This window comes from Heteronotia binoei, chromosome 1, assembly GCF_032191835.1.
Source record: "Heteronotia binoei isolate CCM8104 ecotype False Entrance Well chromosome 1, APGP_CSIRO_Hbin_v1, whole genome shotgun sequence".
NCBI lineage: Eukaryota > Metazoa > Chordata > Lepidosauria > Squamata > Gekkonidae > Heteronotia > Heteronotia binoei.
Genome location: NC_083223.1, coordinates 25,452,560 through 25,472,291, shown reverse-complemented (window position 1 = coordinate 25,472,291; position 19,732 = coordinate 25,452,560). Strand labels below are relative to the sequence as shown.

Here is a 19,732-nt window from a genome sequence, read left to right as displayed (position 1 = left end):
CTTGGGCCCTTCATCGAGGCTGCTGCGGGGGCACCCCCAGCAGAGGTGCCATTAGGTGCTCACACTGAGCAGGGGTCTGCTGCTCAGGCAATCTCTCCTCCAGCTGATGTCGCTCAGCCTCAGCAGCCGGAGGAGGGGCAGCAAGAGCAGCCCTCCCTGGAGATGAGCTTTGGGGATAGTTTTCTGTCCAAAACGATCACCCCAAGGAGGGTGCAGAGTGTCGTGCAGGAGCTGGAGGAGAAGCTGGTTGAGGAGGACCAGTCCCCTTCTTCGGTTCCTTCGAGCACCAGCAGTCCTTTAGGGGATGGCCAGGAGGGGAGGCCGCATGGGGTGGAGGGGGAAGAGATGGAGACACACGAGGTGCCTCCATCTCTGCCCACTTCCCCCTGGTGGCCAGCCCCTCCTGCCACCCCGAGACACAATGTTTTTGCCCTGAGCACCTCACAGGAGGTGGCTCCGGACACCCAAGCTGCCGGTCTGCTTGGGCATCTGTATACCTCCAAAGTCTGGAAGCATTTCCGACTTACAGAGGATCCACGATATGTGCAGTGCCAGCTGTGCAAGGCCCGGATCAGTCATGGGCGGGACCCTGCCCACCTGACTCCGGGGGGAGGGGGGATGCAGAACCACCTGCAGAAGCACCACCAGGCGGTGCTTCTTAAGGTGGAGAAGCAGGCTGGTGCTGGGGTGCCCAAGCGGCCAACACCACCCAGCCAGGAGGTCCGCCGCACCGCGACTACCTCCAGAGCTCTCCAGGAGAGTTCCGTGACAGGGCAGGGATGCCAGCCATCTCTGCCTGAGATGTTTGGTGGGGGTGGCACCTGTGTGCCAAGAGGGGGAATCAGGTACGGCAGGAGGGTGATCGCCTGGAACCTTGCCAGGTCGATCGCCCATGGGCTTCCATTTTCAGTGGTCAAGAATCCTGGGGTGCTAGGGTTGCTCGAGTACCTGGTGCCCTGGTACAATATTCCTGCTAGAACCACCATTAGCAGGACCATTGTGCCAGCTGTTTTCAGGGTGACCAGATCTGTGGTGAAGGAGCATTTGTCCCATGCTGTCGGGGGGACTGTTCATTTCACCTCAGATATCTGGAGCTCCCAACAGGCATTCGAGGAGTATCTCTCCCTGACTGCGCATTGGTGGCAACCCAGTGAGCTGCAGGGTGGGGGTGGAAGTAGTGGCAGGCAGGGTCAGGGCCGCCAGGCTGGCTATTGCTGGGCCTTGCTGCACGCCAAAGCAGTCGACGCGCCGCACACAGCGGACACTCTCAGAGCCATCCTCTCACGGCAGTTAGAGTGCTGGGTAGGCAGCGGGGACGTTGCCACGGGCTTCGTGGTGACTGATGGTGGCTCAAACATTAAGGCGGCTGTCCAGCGTCAGGGCCTAAAATGCCTTCCTTGCGTGGCCCACCTTCTCCACCTCGTGGTTAAGGACGCATTGGGCCAGACAAAAAGCCAGGATCATCGGTATCTAGCTGCGATTCATGAATACCGACTAATGCTCCAGAAGTGTCAGCACATCATGGGTCACTTCTCATGCAGCAATACAGACTTGTATCTGCTGCGTGAGAAAGAGACATTGACAGGCATGCCAGGGCACCACCTGATCGGTGACGTCAGCACACGCTGGAACAAAACCTGTGCCATGCTGGAGCACATGGTGGAGCAGAGAGCAGACCTGGATGCCTTTGTCTCTGAGACGAGGGTCTTTTGGGATGAGAACTGTCTCACCCAAGAGGATTGGGTGGTCATTTCTCAGACTGTGGAGGTTCTTGGGCCCTTCAAGACCCACACAGAAATGCTCTCGTCTGACATGGTGAGCATCGCACTGGTCGTCCCCATAGTCCACATGGCCCGTGAGGACCTGGCCTCGTTTCTAGTGCCAGCTCAAGGCCGTGCAGACATTCTTTCAGCAGTGCGCACCCTGGTTGTTAGGATGCAGGAAGGGCTTGAGGCCCGCTTTCAGACTTTCACCCAGGATAAGGTCTACATGATGGCGACCATGTTAGACCCGCGCCTTAAGGGCACAGTCGCCGAGTGGGCCAACGAGCTCGATCACTGGCGAGATGAGCTCTCCCAGAAGGTTGAGCGCTGCAGAGTCAGGGCAGGCCCAGTGCCGGTAGCTGAGGAGGAGGGGGGTGGAAGCAGCTCATCTGCCACTTCCACTGCTGTTCATTCCCAGCCTCCCCAGTTAGGCAGTGTTTCCCACCAGACTCACGCCAAGAAGAGTGCTGAGATGACACTCATCGGGCGGCTCTGGGAGCGGTAGGCCCCTGAGAGCAGATGGTGCTGCAATGGTGAGGGACTATCTTTCAGAGCCCAATGAGTCGCAGGAAACATATCCTTTGGACTACTGGGTCATGAAGGAGGGGGTCTGGCTGGCCCTCTCCTCTGTGGCTAAGGCGTTCCTCTCATGCCCACCAACGAGTGTGCAGAACGAGTGCATCTTTTTGCATATGGATGACATTGTCTGCCCACATCGCAATCGCCTGCAACCCTGGACAGTTGAGCAGTTGGTCTTCCTGAAGGTCAACTTGCCTCTGTTCGGCTCACCGAACATAGACTTTGAGAGTGAATGAAGTGAGCACCTACTTGTGCCTGCATCCTCTCTTGGCCCACGCTTGGAAGGTGGTTGTAAAACGCTCTCCCACTAAACATAGACTAGAGTCCAAAGACAGCCCAAAAACTCACTCCCAAATTGATTGGCAGTGCACCCCCCCACCCCTCATCCATCCCCAAACCGAAAGTGAATGTTGATTTAAAATCTGCAAAGCAATCCAAATTTCCCCAGTCCCATCCACCCATGCCTAATAATACTGAAAGGACCATTGCAGCCCCCAACTGTAACTGACAGCACCCACAGGCCCAGCCAGGATAACCCAGTTTTTTTTTCAGGGGCAGGAGGAAGAAAGAGGGAGGTGCCAGTGATGATGACAGGCAGCCAGCAGCCATACCAATGCTGAGGTCTCTCTGATGGGACAGTGATAGTTGGTGTGTTGCTGATGAGCTGAGCGAGAAGGAATGGTTGCCTTCCTCTCACACAATCTGAGGTCCCCCCAGTGATCTTCCTCATTTGGGGTGCAACTCTGGCTCACCTCCTTGTGGTGCATCCTGGGTAACGTAAAAGAGCCTGGACCAGCCAACCATCCATCACTCAAGGTAAGTCTAAATGCTTCTTGCTTTGCGTCAGATACAGAATGATGTGGAGCTAGGTGTGGTCCACCGCTTGTCTTGTTTGAGAGTTGTGTTGTTTGGGGCAGGGCTGGAGAGCTGGCATCTGTAGTTTGCATGTTCTGTGGCAGGGAAGCTGGCATCTGGGTGAGAGACCCAGAACCAGCATGCTTGTTGTGCTTGGCCAGCTCTCCCCGCGTTGTTTGGGGCAGGGCTGGAGAGCTGGCATCTGTAGATTGCGCATTCTGTGGCAGGGAAGCTGGGATCTGGGTGAAGGACCCAAACCAGCATGCCCGTTGTGCTTGGCCAGCTCTCCCTGCATTGTTTGGGGCAGAGCTGGAGAGCTGGCATCTGGGTTTGCTGCAGCCAGGTCTGCAGAGCAGACCTTGAGCAGATTGTGTTTTGTGTGGCAGTGGGTTTATATTGGTTCCAGGCCGTCAGGGTTCATAGAGTAGATGGATGGATGTAGTGCATTTGGATCCTATAGAGATTCTCTGGTGTGAAGTTAGGTTTGGCTTTGGGTGCCCCAGGAATTGGACCCCCTGGTTTGGGGGGCTCTCCTCAAAACCCCCTGCTCCCCAGAGCCACTTTCCCCACGACAATTACAGTGGGGAAAGTGGCTCTAATTGGTTTTTTCTCACCATTGGGAAACGTGTTCCTTTCAAGGTGCCCACAGATGGGTGCAGTCTTTTTGGGCCAGGGGGGTTGCATGCGGGGGAGTCCCCTGAAGCTGTCCTGCAGTTTTGGGGCCTCTCCCTCAAACCCCGCTCTGGCCAGAGCCACTTTTCCTACAGCAATTATAGTGGAGGAAGTGGCTAATTGGGCTTTCCCCAGCATTGGTGGCAATGGGCCTTTTGGGGAGCCCAAAGACAGGGACCCCCTGGCCCAATCTTTTTGGGACTTGGGGGGTTTGTAGGGGAGAGTCCCCTGCAGTTTTGGGGGCTCTCCCTCAAACCCCCTGCCCCCCAGTAGCCTCTAATTATGCCCTATGTTGCCATTGATTTCAATGGCCCATAGGATATAATGGTGGGATAGGGGCACCCTCTTTGGGTGCCCCTGGAATGGGAACCCCTGGCCCAATCTTTTTGGGACTTGGGGGGTTTGTAGGGGAGAGTCGCCTGCAGGTCCCCTGCAAATTTGGGGGCTCTCCCTCAAACCCCCTCCAGGCAGTTTCCAATATACTCTATTTTGCCATTGATATTAATGGTGCATAGGGTATAATGGGGCCGTATATTTGGAAATAGCCGTATATCTCCCATATATACAGCTATTTCGAGTACCAGTATTCAGAAATATACGATATTCTGAATATTTTGGCCCCGTATATTTCTGAATCTGATTAATTCCTAATTATTATTATTTTTTTGCACACCCCTAGTCGTGAGCAGAGCTTAGGACTGCAGTACTGCAGCTTTAACAGTCTGCACCACGGGGCTCTCCAAATCAAATCTCAACCCCAGTGTAAAAGCACAGGCTACATCCAGAGGACTGAAGTTGCTCATTCCTATGAGTACTTTCAATGTGCAAAATATGTACCACTGACCTCAGTGGAATTCGTTCCCAAAGAAATGTGCACAGGATTGCACTCTTAAGATGTTCTCTTATCGTCTGCCAAAGAGATCCAGGTGGGCAGCCATGTTGGTCTGAAGCAGTAGAACAAAGTAGGAGTCAAGTAGCGCCTTTAAAGTGCTACTTTAAGATTCTGCTGGAGAATCATGGGTGAAACTGAATTGTGCAAAGGGATCCAATCCAGATCTCCTAGATAAAGGCCCAAGGAGACCTCAGTGTTTTTAAGGCACTCTGGTGAGCCAAACACTGGCCACAATTCAAAACAATATTGGGTACACTTAAGCCTGCTGAGGTCTGGGGCATGCCTAGCTATGGTGATTTATGTGTGTTAAAAAGAAAACTTCTTGTATCAGAACAGCACCTCGGGGAACTTTGAAAGGTGCAAGTCCACTGTTCCCTCTGCTGTAGGGTGCAGTAAATCATCCAGGACTGAAAGCTGAATTCCTTAATGGCATAGGAAGATTAACAGAGAGAGAGAGGAGCAGACTGTACCAGGTTCTGGGATGAATGCCTCTTCCCCCACTCCCACCCCTTCCCTAGCAAATGCAGAGTCTCCCCTCTACCCAACCCCATGATTGTAAGGACTAAAATATCCTGGTAATTGTGATGCTTCAAGCTCTGGCTGAACCAGATCCCAATACAAGCAGAAGGCTGGTTGGTAACATAACATAAATAACAGGAGAAATAATATGGTGTCATTCTGTTGCTCCCCACTTTTTGGACACTAAAAGCTGAGGAGGACAAAGGGGAGCTGGGATACCTGTCAAGTTTTAAATCCTTCAGCACTGGGCTTGGCTGCACAAGAAAGAAGAGCCAGTTGTTGTGCAACTATACATATATCTAATTTCAAAATCTCTCTGGGCCTTTCTGTTATTTTCTAGAAAACAATAGTGAACCAGATGCTCCACAAAACAACAGTGCAATGTCAGGTTATTACTAACAATAAACACATAATATGTCTTTTATGCTGCTCACCATAACATATATGGCTGAGAGAAAACATAACATGTCAACTTGAATTAACAGAAGTATAAATACAAGCTTGGTATGTTTAATGTTACTTAATGCATTAATTGAGTGTTTTCCATTTGCAGGGTTGGGATCTGGCCCCAGGTCATGGACTTCTGAATACCAGGTCGTGGAGAGATGGCAAAGGCAGCTCCCGGACTCCCCTCCCCATTTAAGCACCCGACGGGGTGGCAGGGTGGATTGGCAACTCCCTGGGACAACTAATGGAGTTCTGAGACAGGCAAACTACCTTTTCCCCTGACAATCCAGTTTCAGAGATTGTCAAACTACCTTTTACCCTGGCAATCCGTCCTGGAGGCTTGCAAACTGACTTTTCCCTTGGCAATCCAATACCAGAGGTTGGCAAACTATGTTTTCCTCGAGCAATCCAGTGCCAGAGGCTGGCAAACTAAGCTTTCCTTTGGCAAGCCAGTCCCGGAAGCTGGCAAACTAATTTTTCCCCTGGCAATCCAGTCCCAGAGGGTGGCAAACTACCTTTTCCCCTGGCAATCCAGTCACAGAGGTTTGCGAACTACCTTTTCCATAGGCAATCCAGTGCCTGAGGGTGGAAAACTACCTGTTTTGTTTGGCAACCCAGTCCTGGAGACTGTCAAACTAACGTTTTCCCTGGCTATCCAGTGCTAGATGCTTGCAAACTACCCTTTCCCCTGGCAATCCAGTCCCATAGGCTGGCAAAATAACTTTCCCCCTAGCAATCCAGTGCCAGAGGCTTGCAAACTACTCTTCCCCCTGGCAATTCAGTGCCAGAAACTAGTAAACTACCTTTCCCCTTGGCAATCCAGTCCTGGAGGCTGGCAAATTAACTTTTCCCCTGGCAATCCAATCCCTGAGCCCGGCAAACTACCTTTAAAAGCCATCTTCCATTCATCCCCCTCCTATATGTACACTCTAAAATACACATCCCTTAAGTCCAGTTTGGTGAAAATCTTTCCTTCGGACACTGTGCTTAACAAGTCTTTGATGAGGGGGATGGGATAGGCATTTGATGCCGAAATCCCGTTAATCCCATGAAAGTCCGTGCAAAGCCTGAGCGTGCCGTCCTTCTTTTTCCTAAACAAAACGGGGGCGGCGTGGGGGGCTGTTGCCGGTCTGATAAAACCCCGCTTCAAATTCCAGTCTAGAAATTTCCGTAACTCCACTTTCTCTGCCCAACCCATGGAGTATAGTTTAGCTTTAGGCAGCGACTGACCTGGTATCAGTTCGATGGCGCAGTCGGTGCTCCTGTGTGGGGGGGTGGAGTTCGTCTGCTCCCTGCTCACTAAACACCCCCATCAAGTCCCGGTATGCCTTAGGAACAGCTGGGACCTCTTCCATTGTCAAACAGACCTTCTCCTTCATAGGAGGGGCTGTGGGCCCCAGTCCAGACTCCAAAGGACTTACACAGTGGGTCAACAAACTTTATAGTTTGATCCCCCCACCGAATGCTCGGCTCGTGTTTAGCCAACCACCCCACTCCCAGGACTACATCATAAGAGCAAGAGGGGGCGATTACAAATGTTTCCTGGTCCCAATGCCCTTCGATCCCCACAGGCATCAACTGAGTCTCTAGCACACAGGGCTCTCCCAGCATCACCGACCCGTCCATTTGTTCGAATTGTATGGGGAAGGGAAGGGCTGTGGTGGCCAACCCAAGGCGTCCACCAACTTAGGGGTGATTAAGTCCCAATTGCATCCTGGATCAATCAGGGCTCTCACATGTACAAATCTTTTGAGTTTAGGGTTCAACAGTTTCACTGGTACAACCAGAGAGTAACCCTGTTACTCTCATCCTGAGTGGTGCCGGTTCCTCCGCGACCTGCTGGTTGGCACCCTTTAGAGCAGGTCGTCCTCATTTCCTGACGGCTCGTGCATCCACACCAGCTCACTCAGCTCGTCAGCAATGAGGGCATCATCCTCTGGCTCCCTGGCGGTTGCAGCGCTGCCTTTCGCCGCTTCCTTAGGGTGGCCCGGCTTGGGCGCACTCGGAGGTGCCCAAGGTGGATTAGAGCAGTTGCTGGCCAGATGGTTGGGGTCCCCGCATCGGAAACACTTCTGGGACCCTGCAGCCTTCCCGCAGCCTCCTCCTCTTTGGACTTTCTTCACCTTCGGTTTAGCCCCCATCTTTGGATCTCGGCTCCCCTTGCCGCTCTGCTGCTGGCGCTGCATGGCCACCCGTTTCATGTTGGTCTCGACCTCGCCCGCCAGCTGGATCCATCCCACCAGCATGGTAGGTCTGGCTTGGGTAAGGGCTTGATCCAGGATGCCAGCATTCAGCCCCCTGGTGAAATGCTCGATCTTCATCAGCTCACTCCACCCTCTCACCTTCGCGGCTTCGTACAGGCTCATGTACCATCTCTTGGTGGCCCCCTTCAGTTTTGATCCCAGGTAGGCCACTCGACTGAATTCATCGGGGAACGTGTTTCCCCAGTAGTGCATGTAGTTGTTGGCCTGGATCGTGAAGTATTCCACCTCCTCCACGTCCCCATCGAACGTGGCATCCAGCTCCCACCTGCGGCCTCCTTCCCTGGGTGCTGGAGGTGCTGCCGGTCTCGGTGCCAGTCCCGCAGGTGGTGGAACAGCCGGTGCCCCCGGGGTGAACCCTCCGGGGTCCGGGCAGTCCCAGAGACCGGGTGATCTCCCTGGTGATCTCCCCGCCATTCGAGCGGTCATCGCCTGCATCTCGTCCTGCAGCCCCTTGGCCACGTCCTCCACCTCTTTGAGGACCATCGCACGGAATTCGCAGGCCACCACATCCTCCTCCTCCTTCGGGGCTGGGGCCTCCAGATCCCTCTCCCCCGAGTCGGGATCGCCGTCTGGCAGGGGAACGACCACGATGGTATCGATCTCCTCTGGCTCACCTGGCGCATGTGTCTTGTTAGGATGGCCTCCCTCCACGCCAGTGCCTCGTCCATCGTGGTGGTGGAGGTCCGCAGCTGCCACTGCCGGGGGGTGTGTGACCAGGAGCTGTTGGATTTGGAGAGGTGAGCCTGGTCCTCTCCGGGCGTCCAGTACATGCCACGGCACGGGCACCCATCTTCAGGCTCATGAAACTCACCACCTCCTGGAATCTTTTCAGCCATTCGGTTATAAAGTAGCCAGGGTGGTTAAGCTTCAAAAAGGATTCTTCTCAAAATGTCAAGCATGCAGGTTCAATGACGAGTCGAAGTTGATACAAAGACTACGTTTATTGACAGACCGATACTTTGGCTCAAGCCATTGCTTGAGAAGAATGAAACCAATACATTGATACACAACTCTTAAGCTACACTTCAAAGGGATTCCTACGGGGAGGGAAGGAGGAGAACATTCACACATAGAATATCAAAACTACATTCTAAGGGCGTTATCAGACATTCAGCCTTTCAAAGCCCAGATGGCTCATCCTCCCGGAGAAGGATTCATGGGAAGGTGCTGATTACTTTGTTCCCTCTAATTAACAGTCTTAAAACAAGAGGGGAGCCAGGAAACCATAATAAACTAGCAACATTTGGTTCTCTGTGATATTACCCAGTCCTGCTTTTAGCCAGGCCCTAAAACCATCAGTTATTGATCAGAATTAGCCATGCTTGACAGTTCGTTGCCAACTTCTGGTGGGAGTTTTGCAGATTAACCAACATTGAGCAGGGTTTGAGCTCAGCATACCACCCCCAAACGGACGGGCAGATGGAGAGAGTGAATGCGCTTCTAGCGCAATATTTACGGTGTTATGTGAATCACCAACAATCCAATTGGGTGGAACTGCTACCCTTTGCGGAGTATGGATACAATAATAGCATTCACAGCTCCACTAAAGCCTTGCTCTTTAGAGTCGTGAATGGATATGAGGGGAAATCTTTTCCTTTACTACCAGGGGGTGAAACATCCACAGGGCCTTCCTCATTTGAACAATGGTGGGGAACTTTGGGGAAAGAATGGAAAGTAATACAGGAGAATTTGGAAGCTGCCAACGACACTTACAAGAAACATTATAAGAAGCACTCCCCGGTCTGGGATTTTAAAGTAGACTGTGTTTTTATCAACTAAAAACTTACCAATTCCTCAATCATCTAAGAAATTGGCTTATAAATTCTTAGGACCTTTTAAAATAAAGATCATAAACAAAGTGATGGTGGAGTTAGACTTGCCAAAACTGTTTAGTAAAACTCACCCTGTCTTTCAATGCAGTCTATTACAGCGGGATCCTGGGGCTACGACTTGGCATCCGCGATCACCAGCCCCTCAACCGATTCAAATTGAGGGTCAGAGTCACCATGAGGTGCAAGAGATACTGGATGCAAAATTGAAGAGGGGAGTGTTGTATTTTTTAATTAGATGGAAGCACTTTTCCCCAGTCACGATGAGTGGGTTGAAGCCGTAAACGTGAGAGATCCCTAGTTAATAAAGAAGTTTTACCTACTGCATCCAGAAAAACCCTAGAGAAAGCCTTAGGGGGGGCAGTATGTCAAGCATATGGTTTATACTCAGTATTAAATGTTAAAGTTGATTTTCTTGTAGAACGCTTTCCAATATAATTGCATATCAAAGCCAGAGACCCATCCGGCCCTCTACCCTCCCTTTTCTCTTTCCCACCTTTGAGTAGCAAATGTAGTAATGTAATGCTTTGATAACGGGTGCCTCCTGGAAAGTTTACACACTGTAGTCATTAAATGTATGCATGAGACCCGGGAAGTTTAACCACAGAGATAGCTATGTGTAGATATGTAGCAATTCACACGTCTTTGTTATGTCTTTGAACTATCATTCCCAATGCGCTTGGATGTAACCTTTAACGCTTTATGCATAGCAATACTTTGTATCACTTTCAAGGTGCTCTACCGATGAGCAACAATGGATTATCAATAAACTAAGACTTTGTTTTAAACAATCACTTGGTTATCTGAAACTTCCATGCTTGACATAGATGACCTTAGAAGTCCTTTCCAATTCTATGATTTAAAAAGATAGGTAATAAAAAAGAAGAAAGGACAGAAACAATGTAAAGTAGTCTAAGGAACAGAGCGTTCTTCTCTAAGGTGATCAAGTGGAAAACTGCTTGTTCAGTTTCCCTTATATTTCTGTAAAGAAAGGGGCTACCACTTTTTAAAAAACACACCCACCCACACTCCTTTGGCTATAGAGCCAGTTTGTTATGGTTAAATGTGTGGACTCTTATCTGGGAGAACTGGGTTTGATTCCCCATTTGCAACTGCTGCAATGGCCTTGAGTCAGCCATAGCTCTTGTAGGAATTGTCCTTGAAAGGGCAGCTTCTGGGGAGAGCTCTCTCAGCCCCATCCACCTCACAAGGCGTCTGTTGTGGGGGAGGAAGGTAAAGGAGATTGTAGGCCACTCTGAGACTGAGATTCAGAGTGAAGGGCGGGGTATATATCCAATATCATCGTTGTCATCATCATTATCATTGTTGCCTGATTAATGATTTTGAAATAAAAGCTGTCAAAACCACTTAAATGTTCAAAGAGAGTATTTTAGAATTATTTTAAAGACTTTTATTTATAACCCCTTTCATCCAATAATTGATTACCAAACAGCTTACAGTAATAAAATGCAATACAATTCAGAATTCGATTAAAAATGTTCCTTGGAAAGAAGATTCTCAGATGCCTGGTGGCTCTGGTTGCTTCCTGCCCTCTCTTAGGTGGTATCAAGCAGTACAAAATTAAAACCACAATCAAAGGCTGTCAGTTCTACCCCAAATAAGAACTACATTGCAACCTGTAGGAACACAGCTCCCAAAAGCAAATATTTTACCATTTGAATTCTAAATGGTTATGAAAATGTGAAAAACAGTTTAAAACATTTCATAAACTTTAAAAAAAAATGGATGGAGACAAAAGAAAAAAGTCCACCTTTGACAAAACAAGTAACAGTAACAAAAATAAACATTGTAGTTGTAGATTTGAATATTATTGCAAGAATTAAAAATATGCCTCTTCCTATAAAAACATATATAACTTTATTCATAACACATAAACACAGCATTTTGTTCCTGCTGCATTAGCACCTTTCTTCCCTGTAGATAATTAAAATTGACAAGAGTAGACTCTTAAAAATCCCGCATCAATTCCCCTGGATAAAATGGGTGCTTTGGAGGTTGGGCTCTGTGGCATTATATCCTCCTGAGGTCCCTCCCCTCCCCAAACACTGTCCTCTCCAGACTCTACCCCCAAAATATCCAAGTATTTCCCAACCCAGAGCAGGCAACTCTACCAAGCTCCTGCAGGCAGAAGATGCCTTTTGTTTATGGATTGCAGACCTTCCATGTGCAGATGTATTCTGCTCATAGAAAAACCATTTTAAACCACACACGGCAAGAGAAAAAAATCCCCCCACACCACTTGTGCTTTGCTCGTAGCATTAATTTGAAGGGGGTGGGGGGAAACCAGCAAGGGCACAATCCTTTTGGTATCCTAAGGCTGTGATCAGATGAGCTCTTTGATCTGATGTCATTGCTGTTCCCTTTGGATTTAAACTTCATGTTCAAACAGCATCATCAGTATCCTGTTCCCCAGTCATTGTTCCCACCCCACTCTGATTGTGACTTTCTCGGCAACAGCACTCAGCCTGGTCTTTATGACTGCAGCTGGTTTCACCCTGCATTTCTGGATGTCTGAACTCTCAGCTGCAATCTCAAGCTGTTCGGGAAATCTGAATCTTCCATTTTTGCTCCTTTAAAAAAATTCAGTTAGCAATGTGTGCGTTATCGGATCTTTGTGGCAGGGTTGTCAATCACCACTTGCTCATTTCAGTGCCCAAATATTCCGCCAGAATTGGGAGCCTCCAAGGGAGTTGTTTTAGAGTAACAACTTCAAGAAAAACGACCCTTTGTGCCATTTCTTGGGGTGGGATGGCACTGGAAATAGTTGATATTTAGGCTCCAATATCGGTGGCCAGGACACTGCCCCCAGAACTTTACTCCAAGTCATAATATTGATCTGGCAGGAAAGCTCTATGGAGAGAGGAAAAGGGAAAACTTCCCTATGAAACGAGTGGGGAAGGGAATAAGTTCAGGTGGGAAAGATTTCTGGTGGAGAAATATAGTAGTGTAGGAACTAATGATCACAGTACTTGGCAGAGGGATTGCAGAGCTGACAAAAAGAAGCCAGTGCTTTGGCTACGCACTTATGTGCATGTGTGAAAAGCAAAAGAAACAAAAGGATGCTGCCTGTCTGACTGCTTCATGGTTACTGTGCAGCAATAATTTGAACAGTCAACCATGGCATGTGGAACAACAGATTAAGGGTAGATGTTTAGACAAAAGTCTGTAGCACAAAAAATAAGGATTAAATTAGAGACGTGGCCAAAACACTCTAAGCCTGTCATCTGACTCCAGCCTAAGCATGTCAAGCATATCCTGCAAATGCAGGGGGGGGGGAAATAAAAGAGGTCAGTGGCAAGGCACTCTTATGTGCAGAGCAGACCACATAGAAATAGGAAGTGAGGATGGGAAGAGCAACTGGTATCCTTTGCATGCAAAGGAGCAGGGTCTTAACTGTTTTCAACAGGATGACTGAGCAATAAAAATGGCAGAGGAACAGAACTGTGTATTCCCTCTCCATACTATTTTGTTAGAGTGAAACAAGCTTCAAGTATTTAAATTTAACTTGGTTAACCCCTGAGATAAGTTAGATGGATGGGGTGAAAGAGATTTAAGACCAGAACAGCCTAACGCCCTGCTCCTGTTCAGAAGAGATGAGTATCGTTTTGCAGTTTTCTTGAGCTGAGATAATCCAGGTGTGGCATCACCTCACTCCCATCCTCCAGTTAATTTATGGAACAAGTCTTCATCCAACGTTTCGTTCTGGTCTTTGGCACGGGTGGACAGGAAAATATAGCCTCCGATGTATTCATGGACTACCTTGCAGTCAGTGCTCAGGCATGTGAAAGCAATAGACACGTTCTGATCAAATTCAATAGCCACCTAAAGGGAAAAAATGAAAAATGAACTAGATGTAACCATTATATCTGCTGTAATTCAGCAGCAAGGTCTCTCCAGAGCCGAGGTGTCAGCGACCCAAGCCTGGGCCCCCTGGGTCACAACCAATGTTCCCTCTAAGCTGTGGAGTCTTGTGAGCAAATATTCTACTTCATGAGCTACTGGCATTGAAGTTGTGAGCGAGCCATCTGGCTACTGCATAAATTGGTTTGCTCTGGGGCCCTCCTTTTTGAGCGAAGACAAAAACGTGTGAGCCGGAGGCTAAAAAACTGTAAGCTAACTCACACTAACTCAGCTTAGAGGGAACACTGGTCACAACTCCTTTTTACCTGATCGGCATCCAGCCCTGTGGGTCCTTGAGGTTAAGTGTACACAAATAAAGCAGGCCTTTGTATCTGTCTGTCTGTCTGTCTATCTGAATGTATATATATGTGTGTGTGTATGTACATATATGTATGTGTATATATTTGTTGTTCAGTTGCACAGCGAGTGACTCTTTGTGGCCCCATGGACAAGGTCACGCCAGGCCCTCCTGTCTTCCACCATCCTCCGAAGTCTGCTCAAATTCGTGTTTGTTACATCAGTAACACTGTCCAGCCATCTCATCTTTTGCTGTCCCCTTTTTTGCCTTCTGTCTTTCCCAGCATCAGGATCTTCTCCAGTGAGTGCTCCCTTCTCATTTGGTGGCCAAAGTATTTGAGCTTCAGCATCTGACTTTCCAGCGAACAGTCTGGGTTGATTTCCCTTAGGACTGACTGATTTGATCTTCTTGTAGTCCAAGGGACTCTCAAGAGTCTTCTCCAGCACCACATCTCAAAAGCATCTGCACTTGGCCTTCCTTAGGGTCCCGCTCTCACAGCCATACATTACTACTGGGAATACCATCACTTTGACTATACGGACTTTTGTTGGCAGGGTGATGTCTCTGCTTTTTATTATACTGCCCAGGTTCGCCATAGCTGTCCTCCCAAGGAGCAAACGTCTTTTAATTTCATAGCTACAGTCACCATCTGCAGTGATCTTGGACCCTAGAAATGTGAAGTCTGTCACTACTTCCATGTCTTCCCCTTCTATATGTTAAGGTGTGATGGGGCCGGATGCCATGATCTTAGTTTTTTTGATGTTGAGTTTTCAAGCCTACTTTTGTGCTCTCCTCTTTCACCCTCAACAAGAGGTTCTTTAGGTCCTCCCCACTTCCTGCCATTAGAGTGGTGTCTGGAGACCAAGTCCTATGAGGAAAGGTTGAAGGAGCTGGGGATGTTTAGCCTGGAAAGGAGATGGCTGAGAGGTGATATGAACACCATCTTCAAATACCTGAAGGGCTGTCATATAGAGGATGGTGTGGAATTATTTTCTGTGGCCCCAGAAGGTAGGACCAAAATCAACGGGTTGAAATTAAATCAAAAGAGTTTCTGGCTCAACATCAGGAAGAACTTCCTGACCGTTAGAGCGATTCCTCAATGGAACAGGCTTCCTCAGGAGGTGGTGGGCTCTCCTTCCTTGGAGGCTTTTAAACAGAGGCTAGATGGTCATCTGACAGCAATGAAGATCCTGTGAATTTAGGGGGGAGGTGTTCGTGAGTTTCCTGCATTGTGCGGGGGGTTGGACTAGATGACCCTAGAGGTCCCTTCCAACTCTATGATCTGCATATCTGAGGTTGTTGATGTTTTCCCCAGAAATCTTAATTCCAACTTGTGCTTCATCCAAGCCAGCATTCCACATGATGTACTCTGCATATAAATTAAATAAGCAGGGTGACAATATACATCCTTGTCGAACTCATTTTCCTATTCTAAACCAGTCAGTTGTTCCATATCCCATTTTGACAGTTGCTTCTTGACCCTTATACAGGTTTCTCAGGAGACATGTGAGGTGGTCTGGTACTCCCATCTCTTTAAGGACTTGCCACAGTTTGTTGTGATCCACACAACCAAAGGCTTTAGCATAGTCAATGAAACAGAAATAGACGTTTTTCTGATACTCCCATGCTTTCTCCTTAATCCAGGGAATGTTGGCAATTTGATCTCTAGTTCCTCTACTTCTCTGAAACCCAGCTGGAACTTCTGGTAGTTCCCGATCAACATACTGCTGAAGCCTAGTTTGTAGGATCTTTAACATGACCTTTCTGGCATGTGAAATGAGTGCAACGGTGCGATAGTTTGAACATTCCTTGGCATTACCCTTCTTTGGGATTGGAAAATAAACTGATCTTTTCCAATCCTGTGGCTACTATTGCGTTCTGCAGATTTGTTGACATAATGTGTGCATCACTTTAACAGCACATCTTTTAGGCCTTTGAAAAGCTCAACTGGGATACCGTCATCTCTGCTTGCTTTGTTGTTAGTAATGCTTTCTAAAGCCCATTTGACTTCACAATCCAGAATGTCTGGCTCAAGGTCAGCAATTTCACTGTCATGGTTGTCAAGCACATTGAGGTCCTTCTTGTATAATTCTTCTGTGTATTCTTGCCACCTCTTCCTGATCTCTTCTGCTTCTGTTAGGTTCCTACCGTTTTTGTCCTTTATCATGGCCATGTTTGCATGAAACGTTCCCTTGATTTCTCCAATTTTCTTGAATAGATCTCTTGTCCTTCCCATTCTATTATTTTCCTCTATTGCTTTGCATTGTTCCTTCAGGAAGGTCTCCTTATCTCTCCTTGCTGTTCTCTGGAAATCTGTATTCAGTTGGGTGAATCTTTCCTTTTCACCTTTGCCTTTTGCTTTCCTCAGCTATTTGTAAGCCTCATCAGACAGCCACTTTGCTTTCTTGCATTTCTTTTTCTTCGGGATGGTGCTGGTTGCTGCCTTCTGTACAATGTCATGAATCTCCGTCCATAGTTCTTCAGGCACTCTGTCTATCAACTCTAGTCCCTGAAATCTATTCTTCTCCTCCACTATATATTCATAAGGGATGTGATCAAGGTTAAACCTGAATGGCCTAATGGCTTCCCCAGTTTTCTTCAGTTTAAGCCTGAATTTTGCAATGAGTAGCTCATGATTTGAGCCACAGTCAGTGCCAGGTCTTGTTTTTGCTGACTGTAATTTTCTCTGGGTTCTCAGCTATGGCCTGCCCATCTTGGGTGGCCCTGCATGGCATAGCCCACAGCCTCACTGAACCACGCAAGCCCTCTCGCCACGTCAAGGCAGCAATCCATGAGAGGGATATATATATATGTGTGTGTGTGTGTGTGTGTGTGTAACGTCCACTCCTAATTCCCCCCTCCCCCCAATCTGGTTACACAACTGAGCAGATTCTCACAATTAATCAATTACCACATTCTTGAGCCTGGCCTTGAAAGAAATAAGGATGGTATCTGCAGGAAGGCCCAAACTATGGACATCTGCAAGCCAGAGCAGGCCTGCTAATAATCATGTTAACCCTTGAGGGAAATGAGGGTGCTTTGCCTCAATCAAGGTAACTGCAGTTATCTTTTCTCCTCTCACTCGTTCATATGTGACAAGAGACACTCCAGACTCTAAAGCCAGAACTACATGCTATACAAGGAGAGACCTGGTGATTCACTGAAAAGCAGCCTTGGAGGCTGTAATCCAAAACCAGGTATCAAGAAAAGCAGAAAAAGAAAAGCAGCCGGTAGGCTGGATAATTTTAGTGGACAAGGAACAGGAGAGAAAACTAATTCTCACAGCAGCCACTTTCCTGTACCGTTTCTCTACTCTACTAGCCGTTTTCTATTTCTGCTTTTCATATTTAAGAGCGTGCACACAGAGACAGATACACAGGATTTTTGTGATGTTTTAACTGCTGCCTTATCAGGGAAATTACCTTGAGAAACATCTGTTCAAACGAAGAATGCAAACACTGTATGTAAATAAATCAATTTAAGGACACTGTTCATGAATCTTCTGGGAAATGTATAATTTGGTTGTGGCTGGAAACCACAGTTGCCCAGAAACAGCCATCCAATTACAGGTAGCATCTGAATTAGTTGTGCTTACTCAGTGGAGAAGGAAAGGCACTTTGTACATAGGTGGAACCATTTTGTGTGTTAGTGGGTCCAGGAATCCGTGGTCCACCACAATGGAGGACTATGATTGCCAACATGCCTGGAGAAAAATGAGTCCTCTTTCACAGTGTCTTTCTAGGATGTTATTTACTAGATGATATTATTAACTTCTCCTGCCATGAAAAACTTCAACTGCTCATTTCCACACATTCTGCTTCTCTTAAAGGGACAGAACATTTTTCTGAAGGCCTGTTGGCAAGCCCAAAAATAAGCCATGGTACTGCAAAGACCCATCACCACACAAAGGAATTCAGATATGAACCAAGTTATGTGCATGTAGAATTGTACATCTGATGTCGAATCCCAAGATTATTTCCTTCCCCAAGCAAGCAAAAGGAAACCAGAAACAGGGAAAGTCATATGTGTTTTTTCATTAGGCACAGATGCCTGGGTTTCCCAGTGACTCTTTATGCACAGAGATCGTTGCATAATGCTGCTTAATTCTCAGTCCCTTTTAAAGATTTCAAAGACAGTCATCAACATATATTGTGGAAGCAAATGGGAGAGAAAGGAAGGCCTTTTCTGAACTCCCAAGCGGATTTAAACACTGTCTAGCCACCCACCTACGTGTGTCTCTCTCTCTCTCCTCCACTCACCACAAGTAATGAAGGCAGGAAAAAATAGAAGCTGGATTTGATATCTGGGTAGAAACCTCAATTTTCAAGCCTTTTATAAAATTCACTTTGATTAAGGTAGTTCAAAGGGAACCTGGCTAACATGGGCTGAAAAACAGCCTGATCCAAGAGGAAGCAAATGGTGTATGTAGAGAATGCTCATAAGAAAAATGTATTAATGTAACGACTTCTGTCTGTGGGGTGGGGGAGTTTTTATATTCCCAAGGGCATGCAACAAACCAGGCCTATTATAAACCTGGAATTAGGGGCTGCAGGTTTACTATTATCAACTGAAACACTTTAAGTCAAATACGATCAAGTGAAGAGACACCCATGGTTAAAGGAAAGAAAAGACTCTAACCTGTCGTATCTCCCAGTTCACATTCCATTGTTTCATGTTTGAGAATCTCCATGTTGTAATTGGATCCCCAGTGGCTGTATCGATCCTTATCAGTCTGTTATAAGAGATTCCCAGGAGATCATCTTTCTTGCTTCCTTTAAATCTGGGGAGACAATTGGCTAATTTTATACATGTTTCTAAGAAAAAAAAGCAGAGTAATACAAAGAGAATTCTTCTCCAATTGACTCCATTCAGCTTAAGAAAAATGTGATGCGTGGCTACAGTGCTGGATTACGCCCTGAGAGGGAAAGGTTAGAATCCCTATTTGCCATAAACTTTAGTGGTTGACTTAGTGGCAATCACATACTCTCAGCCAATCGGAACTCCTTGAAGGAAAGATGAGATATAAATGTATCAAGTAAATAACAAACTCCTGAAATGTTCTCTTGCTTTACTCCTTCAGAGAACACACTGCATCCCAACACAGGAATAGTCAAAATATGCCACCCTGTGGACAAAGTATAATTTGCAAACCTATAAACACACTTATTCTGGTCAAAAGAACATATCATTAACTGCATATCTGTCAATGATTTCCAAGGAATGTGCTGCCATAAGCAAGACTTTTTTTTTATCATGTTCCACCCAGTTTGATTTTTCCTAGAAGACTAAATTCAGGCAGCAAGAAGGCACTCCAGAATCTTCTGCACGTTGTAGAGGATTGTGAACAGAGAGAGGGAAGGAGGCAGGGACATAGACAGGTACAACATCCCATTTAGAGCAATACAGCTCAGCCAGCATGGCATAGTGGACTCTAATCTGGAGAACTGGGGTTGATTCCCTCCTCCTCCTCTGCATGAAGCCTGCTGGGTGACATTGGGCCAGTCACAGCTCTCTCAGAGCTTTCTCAGTCTCACCTACCTGATAAAGTGCCTGTTGTGGAGAGAGGAAGGGAAGGAAAGACTCTGAGACTCCTTAAGGTAGAGAAAAGCAGGGTATAAAAACCAACTTCTTTTTCAGCTTAGAATTCTTTTTTGTTAAAAAGTGTTGTATAAAAATGGTGACACTGCAATCCA

At 47.4% G+C, this 19,732-nt stretch overlaps 1 protein-coding gene across 2 annotated transcripts in view; it reads right to left on the bottom strand.

Annotated features, from left to right (window-relative positions):
* Nucleotides 1–11,208: 11,208 nt before the first annotated feature.
* The window catches only part of FERMT1 (FERM domain containing kindlin 1), a 124,092-nt gene continuing 115,568 nt past the window's right edge, over nucleotides 11,209–19,732 (bottom strand). For both annotated transcript variants that reach the window (XM_060232676.1, XM_060232667.1), the window contains exons 14-15: nucleotides 18,678–18,819; nucleotides 11,209–13,663 (exon numbers count right to left, since the gene is read on the bottom strand). In XM_060232676.1, the coding sequence (XP_060088659.1) occupies nucleotides 13,490–13,663; nucleotides 18,678–18,819 (316 nt within the window). In that variant the 3' untranslated portion in view covers nucleotides 11,209–13,489. The remainder of the gene's footprint in view (nucleotides 13,664–18,677; nucleotides 18,820–19,732) is intronic.